The sequence below is a fragment of the Primulina tabacum genome, chromosome 18, assembly GCF_025594145.1.
Source record: "Primulina tabacum isolate GXHZ01 chromosome 18, ASM2559414v2, whole genome shotgun sequence".
Lineage (NCBI taxonomy): Eukaryota > Viridiplantae > Streptophyta > Magnoliopsida > Lamiales > Gesneriaceae > Primulina > Primulina tabacum.
This window is the reverse complement of record NC_134567.1, coordinates 28,579,271-28,598,596: the sequence shown is the minus strand read 5'-3', so window position 1 is coordinate 28,598,596 and position 19,326 is coordinate 28,579,271. Positions and strand designations below refer to the sequence as shown.

At 37.8% G+C, this 19,326-nt stretch overlaps 1 protein-coding gene and 1 long non-coding RNA gene across 4 annotated transcripts in view; both read right to left on the bottom strand.

Moving 5' to 3' along the window:
- LOC142533281 (lysine-specific demethylase JMJ17) overlaps window positions 1–19,326 on the bottom strand; it is a 28,585-nt gene that overhangs the window by 997 nt on the left and 8,262 nt on the right. The window contains exons 7-30 of one of the 2 annotated variants that reach the window (XM_075639995.1): window positions 18,280–18,438; window positions 18,095–18,181; window positions 17,397–17,570; window positions 16,563–16,715; window positions 16,286–16,477; window positions 16,126–16,197; window positions 15,774–15,869; window positions 15,302–15,388; window positions 15,066–15,182; window positions 14,771–14,978; window positions 14,599–14,663; window positions 13,997–14,055; window positions 13,757–13,888; window positions 13,518–13,677; window positions 13,110–13,445; window positions 11,372–11,551; window positions 10,946–11,007; window positions 9,854–9,932; window positions 8,746–8,895; window positions 8,517–8,650; window positions 8,288–8,399; window positions 8,135–8,208; window positions 1,048–1,192; window positions 693–842 (exon numbers count right to left, since the gene is read on the bottom strand). In XM_075639995.1, the coding sequence (XP_075496110.1) occupies window positions 693–842; window positions 1,048–1,192; window positions 8,135–8,208; window positions 8,288–8,399; window positions 8,517–8,650; window positions 8,746–8,895; window positions 9,854–9,932; window positions 10,946–11,007; window positions 11,372–11,551; window positions 13,110–13,445; window positions 13,518–13,677; window positions 13,757–13,888; window positions 13,997–14,055; window positions 14,599–14,663; window positions 14,771–14,978; window positions 15,066–15,182; window positions 15,302–15,388; window positions 15,774–15,869; window positions 16,126–16,197; window positions 16,286–16,477; window positions 16,563–16,715; window positions 17,397–17,570; window positions 18,095–18,181; window positions 18,280–18,438 (3,183 nt within the window). Of the gene's footprint in view, window positions 1–692; window positions 843–1,047; window positions 1,193–8,134; window positions 8,209–8,287; window positions 8,400–8,516; window positions 8,651–8,745; window positions 8,896–9,853; window positions 9,933–10,945; window positions 11,008–11,371; window positions 11,552–13,109; window positions 13,446–13,517; window positions 13,678–13,756; window positions 13,889–13,996; window positions 14,056–14,598; window positions 14,664–14,770; window positions 14,979–15,065; window positions 15,183–15,301; window positions 15,389–15,773; window positions 15,870–16,125; window positions 16,198–16,285; window positions 16,478–16,562; window positions 16,716–17,396; window positions 17,571–18,094; window positions 18,182–18,279; window positions 18,439–19,326 lie in introns of those variants that run through there. The other variant, XR_012816711.1, reaches the window with a different exon arrangement.
- LOC142533283 (uncharacterized) lies at window positions 1,742–8,128 on the bottom strand. 2 transcript variants are annotated; one of them, XR_012816716.1, is made up of 3 exons: window positions 7,370–8,128; window positions 7,285–7,328; window positions 1,742–2,047 (listed from the first exon to the last, which is right to left on the bottom strand). It is a non-coding gene; the product is annotated as an uncharacterized LOC142533283 (long non-coding RNA). The 2 variants fall into 2 exon arrangements; XR_012816715.1 differs by having other exon boundaries at window positions 7,285–8,128.

Sequence of the window (19,326 nt, the reverse complement as noted above, 5' to 3'; positions counted from 1 at the left end):
GCATGAATTGAAGAATATTAATAACTAACATCTACATCGACTGGGAATTGCCACATATTTATGCCTTCTTAAGAAAACTGGATACAGAAGCATCATTGCGCTCATTGCCGCTGAAACTAGATCAGGGACCATAAGCACCCGAAACTAGCTCCAGGGCTGAAACTTCAGATGGAAATAATATGATCAAATTTTGCTGAAAATACAAAGTAAGAATATAAAATTAATGACTATTTTACACATCAGGGGGCATATCTTATAATTGGCCTAATTTTGCGTTTTTAAGCAAAATGACAGGAGAAACATTGTTTGTAAATCGGAGATCATCGTGTACAGAAACAAAACAAGACACAAGGTTTTGCAGTCATCTGTTCAGTGTTCACATTTCTAGAGTTCCTTCAAAGTTTTTTACGGCAGCACGCTCTGCTGCACTTTCTGAGTTGCAGTTTCTAAAGAATTTAATCTTATTAAGAGTTATTATCCTTCCACTCAGTTTAAGTGATCACAGCGTTGAATCGTTGACCAGGACAATTACTGCTTATTTTAAAGAACCATTTCTATTCTTCAAAAAATCTTGATATGTTCAATCTGTAAAAAAATGGCACTAGGCCAATTTAAAACATCGATTAATTTAAGAAACTAATAGATAATAGTTTAAGAAAATGCAATTCCTCATTCAGACAGAATGTGCATACTTCTTTCAGATAATGCTGAATTTGTTGTACTGTTGGCTTCTCTGAGCTTTCCAGTAATTTTCCAGCTCTAATTTTCCATGAATTTCGGGCCAATGCCAGCTCAAGTTTTTTAATTCCCAGTCCATCACAAGCAGCTGCCACTTCCGTAGCCTGTGCATGATAATATTGCTTAAACTCAATATTTTCAACTTTGCTTCAACTCAATACATACAAGACAACATGTCAAACCAGAATGCAGTTAAGGCACAAAAGAACTCGAAATGAATGCTTGCCTATGACCATAGAATCTAAAAGCAAATAAGCTTGTATAAAATAACTGGCAAACAAATGCATCAAGAGACACTGTAACAAGTACCTTCAAAGCAGTGCAAAGCTTTCCAATGACAATTGTAAGATCTTTGGCAACATAAGCAAGTGCAAAATCCACTAATTCTGTTAAGAGATCATTGCATGCATGTGCTTTCTCAACAACTTGGTGTAGTATCCTCCTTTCTTCGTTCCTGTGAAAATAGCACAGTCATCTATTTCAAAAATAAAAATAAAGTTCCCTCCATATTTCTTTTGTCCTTTTATATAGATAGAATAAAACTAGCACCTAACCAAATGCATCAAACATTTAATGAATTAGGCAAGCTTTTCTGGTTATCCTTTTTTATAAAGCATGTGGAACAAAAAAACTACTATTAACATTTCCTGCTCCAATACCACACTAAATTCCGTATAGTAGAAGTATAGTAAGAAGTAGGAGCAACATAAACAGAATGATTTGTGTGGTTCGCTGTGCATTCTTATCAGGTTACTGCTCTACAACTCTAATTGATATCTTTTACTTGACAATCAGCAATTTTTGTGCACAGCGGGGGAGAGGGAGTTGGAGTATTTTGGAGACCAATGCTGTGGGAAATATTTTCTTAATCTAAAAAAAAGATCAAAACATACGCTCATCCTGAACTTGGTATCATTAGACCTGATTTCAAACTATTTTCGTATTTCAACGCTAAGAATAAAATGAGCAGAGCCGTATAATTTCCTCACACGGTCAATACTTACCCACATATGGACCCCGGTGCAACTATGACTAGGAAAAATGCAACCACCCAAGTGTAACCCCATCTAGGAAAAATACAAGAACTGCAAAGGGTAAACGCAGAGTCGTAGGGTCCTCCAAAGATAGAAAACATAGAATCAGAATTGATGAGAATGACAAATTTATAAACGTAGTTCCAAAGGAAACTTTCTTGAGAGGTTAAAGAGTGATAGAGTGGGATGGGTTGCTACTCCAAATGAAGACTCACAAACTAGGGAGCTATAATAGAAAAGAGCGTAACCAGGGAATACACTAAAAAAAGATATGGCTATTTGAAAACTGTCACGAGCCGCGAAGACGACGTGGGCCGAGAAGGGGCTGTGGACACCAATGTGGAGAAAGAGCCCAAGAATGAGGAGGACGAGCCCAAGAGGTATCAACGTTTCACACATGGGAAATTTAGGGTTAAAAGTTGAGGAGCAAGAAGATTTTTTCCTAGTTAACAAAGATAATTATTTCCTTGTTTTACTATTTCCTTGTTTTTGAGATTTCAGCATATCTTTTAAATTTGGTAGGATTTTTCTTTCAGTTGTGAGGGATTGCATCATTAGTATATGTAGGGATTTGGGAGAAAGAGATGCTTATCAAAAAATATTATCAATAAAAGTTTATCTTTCAAGATCGGGTGGTTCTCTTGTTCTCTCGAGCCCCAACTCTTCAGCTAATCATAGGTCGTCAAGGGCGTAAATCAAAAAGACAGGAATTCTACTCCGAACGAAAAGATTTCACTGTCCAACGACCCATAACACGATCCCAAACGCAGGCACGTAACATATTGGTATCAGAGCCAGCCGTTATGGGGGATATCAGCAAGCTGGAACAGCAATTTGTGGCATTCATGAACTTGTATCAGGAGGATAAACGTGCAACCGAACAGCGGCAGCAGGAGATGGCCGCACAATTGCAGGAGCTTTCACTGAACTTGACAAACACACGTTCTGAAAATTCAGGAGGGCACAACGGGGAAAGTAGCTACAGGGACTCGCGTATTCCGCGTCGTGAGGACTCGAAGCGCATCGACGAAGGAGAAGGCCGTAGGTATATTCCAAAATACTCAAAACTAGATTTTCCTAGTTACAATGGCCAGGGAGACCCGTTGGGATGGATCCATCGGTGCGAACACTTTTTTCGACATCAACATACACCGGAAGAAGAAAAGGTGGAGTTAGCATCCTTCCACCTAGAAGAAGAAGCGCAAGTATGGTTCCTCAAATTGGAAAGAGATAGGCCGAACTTACAATGGGAAGAGTTCAAGAACCAATGCAATCTCCGATTTGGCCCGACGATCCGCAGCAATAAATTGGGAGAATTATCTAAGTTACGCCAAACAAGAACCGTAGGGGAATATCAGCGCCGATTCGAACAACTGGCTGCCCATGCCTGTGCTCTCACCAGCGAACAAGAAGTAGAAATATTCATCAGCGGGTTAAGGGAACAGATTGCAATTGAGGTGGAAATCCAGCAGCCCAAGGATTTAGCAAGCGCAATGAGCCTTGCTCGCCTATTCGAGCGAAAAGAAGGGAGTCAAGCACCGCGCAAACCAGGGGTTAATCCAAGTCCACCGCCGTTTGTTAAGAAATTGAATCGAGCGGAGATGGAGGAGCGCCGATCACGGGGGCTCTGTTTTAACTGTGATGAAATGTATGTCCCCGGTCATCGATGCAAAAAATTATTTTGGTTAGAATTAACCGATGAAGAACAAGGTGAATCAGAGGAAGCACACGACTTGGGGTTGACCATACACGCTATTTCGGGGTCCTCAGAAGCGCAAACAATGAAAATTAAAGGGGCTATTAATGGTGTTCCGGTCTTGGTACTCATAGATTCGGGCAGCACACACTGCTTCTTGGACACCAACTTGGCCGATAAATTGAAGTTGCCAATAGAAAATCCAGCAGCCCTTTGGGTGACAGTGGCCAGTGGAAAAAAATTATCATGCGCTGGAGTTTGTCGTAACATAAACATCCAACTGGAGCGACATTCCTTCTGTGTGGAATTTTTCATTTTCTCATTGGGTGAATTTGGAGCCGTCTTGGGCGTGAATTGGCTCAAAACACTGGGTCATATCACATGGAACTTCAAGGATATGTCGATGAGATTCTTGCAAGGGGGCACAACAATTGCATTATACGGCGTACAAAAAGGCGGCACTACAACTAGCATGCATTTATCTACGTTGTGTAACAATAAAGAAGACTCACAGGGACAGTTAGCAAATCTTTTGGAAGAATTTTCTGATATCTTTGCCGAACCAGGGGGACTTCCGCCTTCTCGCAGCGCCAATCACAAAATCATATTGGAACACGGTGCCAATCCCGTCGTGGTGCGCCCATATCGATATCCCCATGCACAAAAAGACGAAATTGAGCGACAATGCGCTGCTATGCTCGCGAAGGGTCTCATTCGGCCCAGCAACTCGCCATTCTCATCCCCAGTACTTCTAGTCAAGAAAAGTGACGACACTTGGAGGTTTTGTGTCGACTATCGGGCTCTTAATGCAAAAACTATCAAGGACAAATTCCCGATCCCGGTCATAGACGAGCTTTTGGAGGAGCTTCATGGTGCGAAGTATTTTTCAAAGCTGGATCTACGGGCCGGATACCACCAGATTCTTATGGATCCTAGTTGCGTGCACATGACAGCCTTCCGCACCCACCACGGCCACTTTGAGTTTGTCGTAATGCCCTTTGGCCTTACCAACGCCCCTTCTACCTTCCAATCAATCATGAATTCGGTCTTTGGGCGATATTTGAGGCAATTTATTTTGGTTTTCTTTGATGATATCTTGATCTACAGCCCAACGTAGGACGACCACTTGTGTCATATTCGCACAGTTTTTTCGATATTACGGCAACAACAATTTGTCTTGAAGCGATCTAAGTGTATCTTTGCCAAAAAAGAGGTGGCCTATCTAGGGCACGTCGTCAATCAAACGGGTGTTAAGGTTGATGAGGACAAGATTAAGGCAATCACACAATGGCCAGCCCCAAACACAGTTAAAGGGTTGCGAGGATTTTTGGGGCTCACCGGTTATTATCGCAAATTCGTCAAGGATTATGGCACCATCGCAGCTCCCCTTACGCAGCTATTAAAAAAGAACTCCTTCAAGTGGAGCGACGAGGCTTCTCGTGCGTTTGCCCTATTAAAAACTGTTATGACAACAACCCCTGTTCTTGCCTTGCCGGATTTTTCAGCACACTTTGTGGTCGAGTGCGACGCTTCTGATACTGGGATTGGTGCAGTTTTGCATCAAAATGGGCGTCCCCTTGCTTTATTTAGCCAACCCTTACCACAACGACACAAAAAGCTTCCTGCATATGAAAAAGAGTTGATTGGGTTAGCTAAAGCGGTGCGCCATTGGCGACCTTATTTTTGGGGCAACACTTTTGTGGTTCGCACCGATCATTATAGCCTTAAATTTTTACTGGAACAGCGGATTACGACTTCACCACAGCAGCATTGGGTTAGCAAGCTTCTGGGTTTTGATTTTCATGTGGAATACAAAGCAGGCAGCACCAACGTGGTGGCGGATGCGCTGTCCAGACGTGATGATGCGGAGGGCAGTTTACAAGCTATCTCCCTGCCGCAATCCGCCATTTTCAGCACCATTCGGGAGGAACATAGGGACACGGCCGAGCTTCAACCCCTTATCCAGAAAATCCAGCAAGGCGAAGCTATAGGGCCTTGGGAATTCCGGGATGGTCTTATATGGTATCGCCAGCGTATTTATTTGCCGAAGATCTCGCCCTCCATTGCCAGTATCATTTCGGGTACCCATAATGCCTACCATGAGGGCTTCCAGAAAACTGTTCACCGCATTTCCCGTGATTTCTTTTGAACAGGAATGAAACGCCAAGTCCAAGACTATGTAGCTACGTGTCTCATATGTCAACGCAATAAGGTGGAACTTTTAAAACCTGCAGGGTTACTCCAACCCCTACCGATACCTCAGCATATATGGGCCGATATTTCCATGGATTTTGTTGAAGGGCTTCCGGTGTCACAAGGCAAAAGTGTGCTATTGGTCGTCGTCGATCGCCTCTCTAAATATGCTCATTTTTTGGCCCTCTCCCATCCGTATACTGCCGTGCACGTCGCTCGCATTTTCTTTGATCACGTATTTAAATTGCATGGGCTACCAGAGACAATTGTTACTGATCGGGATGTCACTTTTACAAGCTCTTTTTGGAAGGAACTTTTTCGACTGAGTGGTTCACAATTATGCTTTACGTCGGCATATCACCCACAATCCGATGGTCAAATAGAGGTTGTTAATCGCATCGTGGAAATGTATTTGCGCTGCTTTACAGGGGATTATCCAACGAAATGGGTAGGTTGGCTGTCATGGTCTGAGTATTGCTACAACACCAGTTTTCACTCTTCTCTTCGCACTACACCCTTTGAAGCCGTATATGGGCGCCCCCCACCACGCCTGTTGTCATACTGCCCCGGTCTCTCACGCATTGATTCTGTGGATAAAGATTGCAAACTCGTGATCAAGTTCTTGGGGAATTAAAAAACAGACTCTTGCAAGCACAAAACTCCATGAAGACACAATATGATGCTACTCATCGGGAACTCCAGTTCGACGTGGGGGACAAGGTCCTGCTCAAACTACAGCCATATCGTCAGAAATCCGTCGCTTATCGCAAAAATCAGAAACTCGGCCCCCGTTACTATGGTCCATTTTCGATAGTTAGTCGCATTGGCTCAGTCGCATACAAACTTCAACTCCCAGAATCATCCAAGATCCATCCAGTTTTCCATGTTTCATCACTCAAGAAGTTCAAGGGCAATCAGGAGGCAGACCCCGTACTTCCGCATTTTCCCCTAGACGAGGAGAACAGACAACCGCAGGCCATCCTTGATACACGCATCCGCAATGGCGGCCACGAGTTTTTAGTTCATTGGCAAGGGCTGGCACCATCTGAGGCTTCTTGGGAAGCGGTTTCAACCTTCACAGCCCAATTCCCTTCTTTCAAGTTTGAGGACAAACTTGCATCTCAAGGGGACGGCAATGTCACGAGCCGCGAAGACGACGTGGGCCGAGAAGGGGCTGTGGACACCAATGTGGAGAAAGAGCCCAAGAATGAGGAGGACGAGCCCAAGAGGTATCAACGTTTCACACATGGGAAATTTAGGGTTAAAAGTTGAGGAGCAAGAAGATTTTTTCCTAGTTAGCAAAGATAATTATTTCCTTGTTTTACTATTTCCTTGTTTTTGAGATTTCAGCATATCTTTTAAATTTGGTAGGATTTTTCTTTCAGTTGTGAGGGATTGCATCATTAGTATATGTAGGGATTTGGGAGAAAGAGATGCTTATCAAAAAATATTATCAATAAAAGTTTATTTTTCAAGATCGGGTGGTTCTCTTGTTCTCTCGAGCCCCAACTCTTCAGCTAATCATAGGTCGTCAAGGGCGTAAATCAAAAGGACAGGAATTCTACTCCGAACGAAAAGATTTCACTGTCCAACGACCCATAACACGATCCCAAACGCAGGCACGTAACAAAAACCTCCAAAAATTTTCTACTCAATTTCTTCTCTACCTTTTTACGTGCAAAAATTTTCTACTCAATTTCTTCTCTACCTTTCTACGTGCTTGTCTTTATTTATAACATCACCTAGATATTGTTACTTGTAAATCAACCAATATATTTACTAATACCATTCTCTAGATAAATTATGACATGATTTTTGCCTCCAAATCATCTCCCGTGATATTTGCTTCCTTGATTCTTACCTCTGCATGATTTGGGGATCGAACATACATGCACTGTTGTTAGATACCAACTAAGTTTGATAAGATAGATTCAGTTTATATTTCAACCCGTCTACATTCATATATAACTCAGTCTCACCTTCCAGTTTAAAAAAAATCATTCAATTTATCCAGAAACATTTATGCAGTTTATCTAAGAAATGCATAAGCATGAAAAACCACATCTTGTGGTTGCTTCTATTCCGCCTCGAAAGTCACGCATAATCATGGTGTTTATCATTTATCATCCTCCCACAGAAAAGAATATAAAAGTTGTAAAATCACCAAACATTTCACGGATGCCCCAAAGTATAGACTCAAGATTATTAACCATATAGGTCATAATTACCAGAACAACCATAATTCACCCAGAATGTGCAAAACCATCTCCAAGAGTCTTTACTTCTTTGATCAGAACATGTATAGTAAATTTTTCTTATTTAATTAGAACATGGGCATTTTGTGAAATCAAATGGCATGTTCCAAACAGTAATATTAGACAAATAATATGTGGCAATAAGTTCCGTAATAAAACGAACAGTTCTACAAAGGGTAAAAGTCGGATTATGCATCAATACAATATGGAATTCATACCAAATGCAAAGGTCATTGGCATCTGAGCGAAGAATAGCAAGCTTATCCAATTCAAGATGCTTCCGTCCAGCTTTCTACGCATTGAAACAGAGAATCAAGAAAAGAACATTTTATGAGGATTAATTCTATAGTAATGAATGGTCAATTACAAACCAGAGGACCAAATCCGCCACGAGGAAGTATGGAACTTTTCACAAAGTTGCAAAATGTGCAAACAAACAGCATTGCATCTTCTAATGATGGTGTCGAGCAATGACGGTGAAAACTGTGAAAACCATCCACAGGAAAAAAAGGGGTCCTTCATTACAATTAAGTTTTTGTTTAAAACCTAGAAGCCATTGAGAGAAAGTGGAACTATCAACAATTGAGCCAGAAAGCTAACCCCTCCTTGCAAACAGAACAGGTCAAAAGCTCTTGTTGCTCAACATTGCTGGAGCAGCATGTGCAATAAAAACTTGTCACACCAGTTTTAGAAGTATTGTATATGTCAAAAGATTTCTCAAGGGTATCTTTGATCTGCAATAATGCACATAATTTTAAGAGCTCTGCAGAAACAAAAGCTAAATCGCCAATATCATATTATCAAACAGAAACAACTGATTTGCATGTACCTCAATGAGAGCACAGAGCAGTGGAATCTCTTTGGCAATAGAGGGCTTAACTACGTCCTCACACTTCAGCTTCCACTGTTCAACCTTATTAACTTCAGAAAGAATCTTCTCTAGTTCACAACACCTGAATGCCTCAGCATTCCCAACTTCCTGAATGTTCAAATCCTTGTCCGATTACAGCTCACAGAAGAAAAATCGAAAATGAATGTAAAAGAAAGAATTATTTTTTGCTTTTGGGCAAAACATTGACATGGTACTTCCAACACGACTACAAACCTTGTAAGCCTTTGAAATATTATTTTTCCAAGTCCAAATATTCATGAATAACACTTGGGAGTAAATAGATATAAACAAAAATAAAGGACATGAAAATCACCAAAAGTATAGTCTGATTAGAAATGGTGCAAAAAAATTAATAAGTATGCATAATGAGACCTAATTCTGATGTAAACTAAAATGAAATACAAAGATCATGGACAATTAAGCCTAAGATAATGGCAGCAGATAAGCTGGAACATAAAAAGTAAAAATAATTAGGACACAGATACTTTATCGGTTCTCGCCTTACTATCCTACATGATGAATCAACCTCAATTTTTTTTAGCCTGTACTGTCAAATGTATGCTCAGGAATATTAAGTTGAAAGAAACTACAAGCCAATCTTACCATAATAATTGAACTGCTCTTGGAAAACATACCACTTCAACAATTCATACTTATTACCACTAATAGTTGGAACTTGAATTATCCAAGTATTTGTTTCCACTCAACGTAACTATATTTTCCAAGATCCACATTTTTTTCCCAATTAGAATTTACTCCTAAATAGACAACTCAGGACTAAGTGGTCACCTACAAAGCATGCGGGCTTGATCATGGTTTAAGAACCCTGAATACTTTATTGCATCTCAATCACCAGTGTAAGCTGCTTTTTGAGTAATTTGATGATCACAATTCACAATAGGCTAACAACTAAAAAGATTAGGAAACCTCGACATTGATTCACCAAAACATCTAGAGCACCTCAGTATGAAATAGCAGAAACAAGCTACAAGGAACTTTTAATATTTTATTTTAAAAAAGAAATAAATCTTATTTATCAGCGTACCTTCAGTTGGAGCAAGACATTCCATGTTCGATCTTCAGAGTTCAGTCCAAAAAATAGAATGACTTGCTCCAGCCATAAACTGTAAAATTGCTAAACAAGTCAAAACAGAAATTTTAGGTCTATTGCTGGCTTTAATGAGCTCTCACTAGTGTCACAGGTTGGGTCAGTCTAGAGCATCAGATCAGAAAATAATGATGGTTGAACTATGGATGAGCAGTCCACAACACTAGATTTGGGTACATTTAATAACCAGAATAACATGCCCAAAGCAGTCGATTATTGTGACCCAAACTTCTACAATGATCTGAACTATCAACTAAGGCAACTTGTACCACAACACAGGTGAGTAGAAAAAATTGACACCAGATTCAATTCAGAGAAGTTTCCATCACCAAGTATCATGCAACCACAGATAGGCATAGTCCAAAGTCCTCACGCAAGAAGGTAAAGCTTTTAATTTTCCCAGAGTTGCACATCATTATTCAATCTAAGAAGTATGGTTACCACCCCCTGCAATTTATCGCTTTTTCTTAGTGCCTGTAATCATCAATCATTTCAAGTGATTTCTAATTTATAAATTTCGAATAAAACATTTCTCCTTGTCGTATTACTACTTTCCTGGTGTATGGACTTCAATAAAATCATAAATTTCATAGACAGATCTTAGATATATTTGTGTGAGACTCATATGGTCTAGTTCCTCGTAACCTTTTTTCATCGATCAAAGTGGCAGGGACAAGCTACCAACATCTGCATTCTTTCAACCATAGAAATATAGGAGTTTGCTGCAAACTCCAAGTGTACATAATATGTTCATAGAAAAAAGTGTGAGGGTGCCTAAACAAATTTTGAGATTGATTAAAATAGCAATCGTGTGGAGCAAAGTAGTTAATAACAGGAAATTAATTAGTCCTCGCAAAAAGTTTTCCATAGCCTTTTTTGCCACTTCTTTAAATAATCAAAATAATCCAATGTGTGAACAACCAGTCTATATATTTTTTTTTTTCAGGGGGCCGTGAAAAAGTGTTATTGGTACCACTATTAAGAATGGATAGAAAAGGGAGTTGATGTAGCATTGAGGACAAAACTTACTTGTGTTTCTGAATGGCATCACGAAGACGGCTAACAATAATTGGAAATGGTATGTAGATTTTCTGCAAGTTCAATAGATCAGATCAATGCAGATTAAAATAATGAAGCCGAAAGAGCGTACACTGATAAGATTTTTCATCTACTTTTTCCACACACGTGTAAAATAGTTGATATAATATAAAAAAATTTTGCAATCTAAACTAAATTGAAAAAAATTATTACTAAAAAACGTATATATTATAAAGATATAAAATCAAATTGTGAATGATTATTTTAAATAATTTTTAACATAATTATTACTTTCTACTCCTTCAAAATAGGAGTTCAAAAATAATAAGGGTATTTTAGGTAAAGCAAAAAAAACTCTCCTTTAATTAATAGTACTAGATATCTGTAGTCAAAAAGCAAAAGAAAATAGCAGTAGACCTCAGATATAACAAGAACTTCTTCAACACTGCCCAGCTCCAACTGTAAGCGACCACGAGGATGAAGACATTCGAGGGCTTTTCCAAGCCAATTTAACCCATCGATCAATGCGACAACCAATGCACATGATTTATACTCCAAAGGAAGTTTGACGGCAGCATCAAGCATCATTCCAACTTCCTAGAACAAGATAATTCGTCACATAAACGTCAATATATAAAAATAAAAACTTCGATCCAAACTATGGGTTTTACTCCAATAAACATATAATAAAGAAACAATCAACAAGAAGGCGAAAAGAATAAGTAATTACTAAAATAAACAGTTCTCGAGCCATAATTTTATTGGATATAAATCATTAGAACCTCAAAAGATGAAAGTCTTGTCAATAATGTTTCCACGGAATAGCCATTGAGCTTCTTTGATTCTAACTGAAAAACTGCTCGTACCTATTATTCAATTTAATTTTTGAAGAATTTGAATATCATAGAACCATGAAGAAAGAATGCAACACAACATAGATTATAAGTAGTTTGGCCATTAATGCTTACACCGAAAAGACAAAGGAGGCCTAAAAGTCATTATTTTTTTCTTTTTTTCTTTGTTTATAACACAATCATAACCTCTTATTTAGGAGACAATCTCTTGGTGAAATATGGTAACAATCTTTCCCAACTAAGTAACAATAAAGTCATCAAAATTTCATTATAATCTAAAAATATCAAATTTAAATATAGAATATATTACTGATCTTTGCGCTCCCCTTAAATCAAAGATAGAAACCCAAATTGATGTGCTCAACCAGGAAAACATCTTGGGAAAAAAAACCTTGCATCATTTTGTATTCAAAATCAGAGAAAAAAAAAGAGGTAAAGATAAGATATTTCATCTTCTTTTGACCAGCCTAAAACATATTCATAATTGTCCGCATAGAGAAGATATTTAAACAAAAATAAGACGGCGACAGCCAAACTAATAGTATTTTTGAGTTACCATTAAAGTGAACACTGTCCAAAACCAGTGTTTTTTGTTTTTCTACGAGGAGATTTTAGAAATGCGAACGACACAAAAAGATATAGATTAGAAATCCAACGTTACCATGTTGAGATGTGAATCAAGATAGTGATACAAAATTTACAGAAACAAAGACCTACATCTACGAGAATGGGAAAAAACTCTGATTAATCTCTTTATTCAGAATATAATTATCAGCTCTTTATGTATGTCAAAATATTTTGAGACAAATATAACAGAATATTGCCCAACTAAACCACAATAAGATCATATAAAAGGAAATATCACTAAATTGATGTTATTGAACCAAATTATACGGTTAATAAATATATTTGATTTTAACTAGGTTAAGATAGCAGAAACTGCTTGGAATAGTCCCTAATGAATTAACCTTAGATCTATGAGAAATAGTCCCCAACATAGTCTCCGACCCTGAAAGATCGATCAACCAACTTGTTATGAAAATTTAAGAGGAAGGGCGTTTAATGTTTAAAAATGACAGAACAACCTCCAAGTAATGGTGTAATCAAGAAGTAAAAAGACCCTTTGGCTTGTCCTGGTCAGTCAATTTAATGAACAAGCTTGCAAGTAAATTTCACCAATAAAAAATGAAGGCACACAGACTATTCAACAACAATACATGATAGCATGGGAAGAGAAAAAAGCATAAAACATGTAAACATATGTTTGTCAATATTTGTAAACAGGCGGGAGAGAATATCACCTCACTGGTGGGAATAACAAAAGAAAAGGAGAGAGCTTTAATGAACCACTTGAGCATAGAACAAGCATCTTTAAGTTTTGGGATCATAGTGAAATCAAGACCAAGAGAAAGACCAGCTTTCATGGCAGACTCTATTGAAAAAACTTGACATTCAAGTTCAGAAATGAAAGAACTGGTGATTCCATCACCAATAATATCAATATTCCATAGCTTTTCCACAGCTTGGAGCAATGAGCTGGCATCCTGCTCCCAATCAATGCACTTCTTCAAAACTTTGTTAAGCAGTGAACATTCTTCCAAATGAATCTTCAGGTGCTCTGACTCCAACACCAACTCCTGCAAAACTATTATTCCATCATGCCACATTCTTCAATTTGGCAATTAACTTAAAAAAACTAATAATAATACCTTCAAGACATCAACTCGAGGACATGCCTTTGAACCTGGTATAGTGGATGAGTCATGAATCAGAAATGGCTTGGACTTCATCAACCAAACATTAGTCACTGATAATGCATTCATGACATCATGGATAGATGGTAGAATAATGCCAATGTCATCAGAAGCCCTGAAAAATTACGAGTGTCAAAGAATCCTAGAATAACAGACAATATACGAATAAAAGAAAATAAAGTTGGGAGCTGAACCTCAAGACATCCTCAAATTCAGATATCTCTGCCTTGTTTCCTAGACAAAGTTTTGCTCTCTCTTCCACTGACATTGCAACTGCAAGTCTTTGGGAGAGTTCGGTAAATAGCTTCTCTTTCTCCATCTGTAGTCTGAAATTGGTATAAAAATTTCAAGCTTCCATATTTTCCCCTACGCATCTAAAGAATATCAAAATAAAACAAATTTCTTCTATGAAAACATGCAAAATAGAACCATACGTGGTCGCCTCCGACATCAGCAGTTGAATAAAATCCATGGACATTTTACTGTGAAATGCCTGCATGAATATAGTCATAAACAAAACAATTGGGTGTTCACACAACATTATAGTCTATAGATAGCTCTTGGAAGGACATGTAGAACTCAATATCCTTACTAGATACATTTTAAAATATAAAGCTATTAATGACCCACAACATATCACAACACAGACTTATTTCTATTCTTCATTGCTCTGCACATGACCATCTCGTGTAAACCTTAAATATTTAATTTTGGGCCTCCATTCTTGAATCTGGTTTACACATGGAGGGACATGTGAAAATAAAAATTTTAGCATAGATTCAAAAATCATAATGAACAACCACACTCACCCTAGATATAGTATTTGACCAACAAAACAGAATTTCTTTAAACACGTGTTCAAGCAAATAAAGTGGGTAAAAATGAGAAATAAAAATTTGCACAAGGAGAGTTAGTCCCTTCAAACGAAAGCATCTTAAAATTATATTAATTAATTAAAATTTATGACCAAAAAAATTGAATCATCCCATCTATAATTAGAAGATAAAGCTCCAAAGAACAGCTCTTGCAACATTACCTTGATCGCTTTAACTCGGCAACAAGCTTTGGTATGCTCAAGTTCAAGACGCGGTAAATCATTGACTACATTGAAAGTAAGAAGGAAAAATGGTTAAATGAAATGAAGCAAGAGCACTAACAAGTATGCAGCTACATGAACAAGCATATAGGATGATTAAAGAATAAGGGACCTTGAATTTGAAGCAAAGATGCATCTCTCTGAAGGATAATCAACTCATCAATTACATTTTCTTGATCCTCCCGTTCCTGAATGTTCATAAGAACTATACTTACACGGCATTTCCACGACGTGATATCATCATAGTATCTTCTCAGAAGGTTTAGCTCAGGAATATTAACAGTAAAATCCTCGAATTCAATAAGAAATTGTTTGACTTCCTGCACATAAAAAGAGGAGTAACTTCAAATATAAGTTTCGGATCAGTGCACTAAAAAAATATGAAGTTCGAATTAATAAGGTGCAACCTCTAGAGTGTTCTGATTTTTTAACATATCACTGCAACGAGACTGACAACATTTAGCTTCCCTCATCAAAACAGTAAGAGGCTCAGTTTCAGGAAGCTGAAGCTGTAGGTCTAAAATCTGGAAAGTATAAACAGAAAAGAACGAAAAATGAACTCACTACCAAAGAGATGTTATTTCAATGATAGAGCAGTCGCGGGGGTTCGTAAAAAGAGAGGGGGAAGAGCATTTTGAACAACCTCTGCCTCCAGCTTGTAGAGCATATCTATCTCCACTGAAGAACGAGATTTCTGATTTATGCAATTTCTAGCATTGTCCAACCAAACCTAAACAAGCTCACAAATATATTACAACCTGAGAATAAACAGAATCCTCTAAAAACATCATGCAATGGCACAGGAAATTTTTTTGTCTCTGTTATTTCCATTTATACCAGTAAAAGAGTCGGAACACATTTACCAAAATGCTAATCAGACAATTAGAGTTCCTGGCTACAAGATTAAGAAGGATTTCACTAATAAAAGGCACCATTCGAGTTCTCTTGGTGTCCGAAGATAAACATGTAGGTCCTGTTATCTCAATAAGTTCCATACCGCATCAAAGTAAACAGTGTTCAACTTCTAGAGTTGGATCACAGAAAAATGCCAATTATCAAGAGAACCGGCTGTCTGCTACAAATTGTTTCAACATATAAATATCAAAAGAACGTACCTTCACAGCTGATAGCTTGTACTCTAGTTTCTCACTTTCTGGTATGTAGATTGGTAAATCAATAGCCTTGGCAGATAAAATTTCCAAATCAGACACCTGAAGAAACAATAATACAAGCAAATTAGCAAAGTAAAGCAGATGCCATATAGAGGGGACTCTATTTATTGTAAGTGCAACAATCACATCAGTATCAATTTGTCAGGATGCACTTGAATAAGTTAGGTGACTTATGTAGACAGAAATACAAAAACCTAGGCAAAGATGCCTCCATAAAACAAGTGGATGACAACCATTACACTGTCAACATCTTTCAATCGAAATAAAATTGTGGCAACTGAGACAGTTCACTCACAGAAATTTCAGAATGTACATATAGAGCAGAATTTATTTCGTTGGTCAGCTTAATAGCTTCTTGTTGGTGTTCCTACACATGATTTAGCCAAAATTAGTTGGTGCTCCATAACCCAACTCATTAAAGAAAGAGAAAACCCATTAACTGAAAACATTCGGACCTGTAAGTGAAAATGGCCAGGCTCATTGCAAAGGACATTGCTTGACCTGAGTAACTTGTTAATATGATCCATCTGTATCTTTTTAATGTCGCATTTGTTATCCTTGGACCATAATTTGACCATAGAAATGCATTCTCTCACATCTTCTGCCCAATTCTGTGCTTGAACCAAGTTGTTTCTCATCTCGCGCACCTATCGGGCGGATCAGACGAGTATGCTCAATCACAAAATAGCTAAAATCAGGATGAAAGTAAAAACAAGGGAATTTTGAGCTTACAAAATCCATTTCAGAACCAGCCCAAAGAAATTGTTCAGCTTCTTCTAACGCAGTGGCATATGCATACCTAGAGTATGGATGTTCAAGAATCTTACAAGCCCTCAAAATCCACTCTTCAGCAAGTTGCACAAGTGTAACATGACCACCCTTCACCTAAACAAGGAGAAAAATGAAAACTAAGAGTAAGTATATCACAGTGATATGAAACTGAAAAATCATGGCCAATGATGGACAAGGGAAAGCTCAAAAAACTGTGGCGGTTTGGCAGGCTAAACAAGATTCGTATACATACAACAAATTTATGCACATATACAATAAGCATGCATGATTTCAACTCATAACAATGGAATGAAATTAAAAAAAAAATTATAATCAGTAAAACTTTTATGCAGCAATAGCCTCTAAACAGAGTTTGACAAAACTGTATGTTCGAAAATATTGTCTTGCTAGTACTTAGATTCAAACTTATTTTCCAAGCCGCGTCATTGCGTTGTTACTATGTGATTCTCCCTTCCAAAAGAAAAAGGAACTAAATCAATCATGCACAAGGTAAAAAGTAACATACTAAACTTCGATCATCGCAAAGATTAAAGTCACAGAAAAGGCTATCTTAATCTCTGATTTCCATAAAACTGATTTCCACAAAAACCAAAATCAGGGTAGATATGTGACGGCACACAAAAATCTAACAGTTCGGTACCCTAAGTAAGATGGATAAATAAAATAAACAAATTCAACTTAACAAAAGAGTTTGCACCAAAGCAACTACACCCATAAAAATCGAAACCGGTGTCAAGTTAATTCTATCGACCATGAATAAGAATGAGTCACCACCTTTTTAGCCAAAGCTACTGCTTTTTCAGCGGACGATTTCCTCCGTAAAACACTGGCTGCCTCCTTTGAATCCGGCTTATCGACTGTATGAAGCAAATTGTTCAGTTCCGCCAGAGTATGACGATAAAAAAGGCGAAGTTTATTTGGCGTGCATTCACAAAGGTGTTCCCAGTGCTGCATAAAAAGACAGTGAGTTACATTACTTGATCTCAAATAGTCTCATAGTTGTTTAAAATTCAAAAGGGACTTGAGTATAGGGCCCATCACATGACATTAAGTTAAAAAAAGTTTTAGTTATATCATAAAAGGGCACGACAAAGATATAGCTGCGACATCTGCTCACATTTTGAAATAAAGCTCACAGCAAAAGGGAGTCACAGTGTTGACGAACTTATCAATGAGTTTTTAAAGATCGAGATTTTCTTTGAAAATCCATAAACTGGGCCAAAATAAGTGAACTCCATACTTACAAAACCAACCAAATGTAGGTCGATTATAGGAAGTTTAAGTGCATCTAAGCGAAATCAATCTCAAAATATTTTAAGATTTATAATCAGCAGAACATAAATCGATGCTCCTATTCTCTTCTCCCGAGGTGATAAAGGGAATCGGTAAGAGTGATACAGAGGTCTAGCCACTAGATTTACTTGAATCGGCCGAACTCTTATAATATCAACATATCAATCGCTGTCACTCACCTCTAAGCAGACGAATGTCAATGGTCTGCAGTTGCAACCTACGGCTGAAAGATATAAAAATTGCTGGCAAATGACGCACATAGAATCCTTCAAAAGAGACCAGGGGCAAAAATCAACAGCAAGATCCTATAAATCTAAACTAGAGATAACGAAAAATCAACCAGCGTTTCAAACGTCATACACACCTCTTCCGCACCAACATACTCGGGCCGTTTTCGTGACACCATCGGGGAGGATCTAATGATTCCATTTCTCCATAACCTCTCCCTCCAAGTTTTCTCTCGATCATATATCCTATGCAATTCTGCTTTTAAGTAAGCTGATAATCTGGCATCAATGTCATTCTGCAAAGAGAAAACGGTACTAAAAAATACAAAAACCCTATACGACCAAAGCCCAATAGTATCACAGTAACAAATGATAACAAAATTATGAGCACAAAGCTGACAAGGAGACAGAAGGCGTAATGCATGCACAATTGAAACTAACAAGAATGTGGAATAATTTTATTTTAACAACATAAAAATTATCATAACACGTGTAATATATAATATCTTCAAAGGAGAAAAATGAAGGTAAAAAAAAATCACAGGGAACCCTCATGATCTTATCACCAAGAATATACCGATTAGATTTTTTTCATCTTAAATTGCAATATCTCAAAAGCTACTCTGTTGTCCAAATTTTAGTCAAAGATGTTTCTTTCTTCTACTTATCCATAATACGTCTCATTGAATTCTTTCAGCTGTGTCCGGTCCTAGCATTTTATAGGAGATCTCCAAGTGTTATGGGTGTGGAAGATGAGGTCATTAAACAAATGCAAAAGCCAAACCAGATTATTCTTAGATTTAATACAGAGGGGATAAAATTCAAGAGGATATATCATTCAAGGCTAAAACTCAAGAATCCATTAATTGGCCGGGGAAAACTCAGCTCTCCAAAATTATCTAGCATGCTAGAGCGACAATTTAGAGTAAACAATAACTACAGAAATATATATCTCAAGGAACGGCCCACATTAGTTATTTTCCCAAAAGGGGGGAATTTGTTGTTTCTAACTCCATTAGCATTGTATCTACAGCTCATGTTGCCTCGTGAGGCCAGAAGATCGCAAAATGATATGATACAATAAAATATTAGAATTAAACGAAATTTTGATTCAGTAGACCATTTTACAGAATAAAGTAAGCGATGGGCATCAGAAATTACAAACATCCCCTGACCTTCTTAAA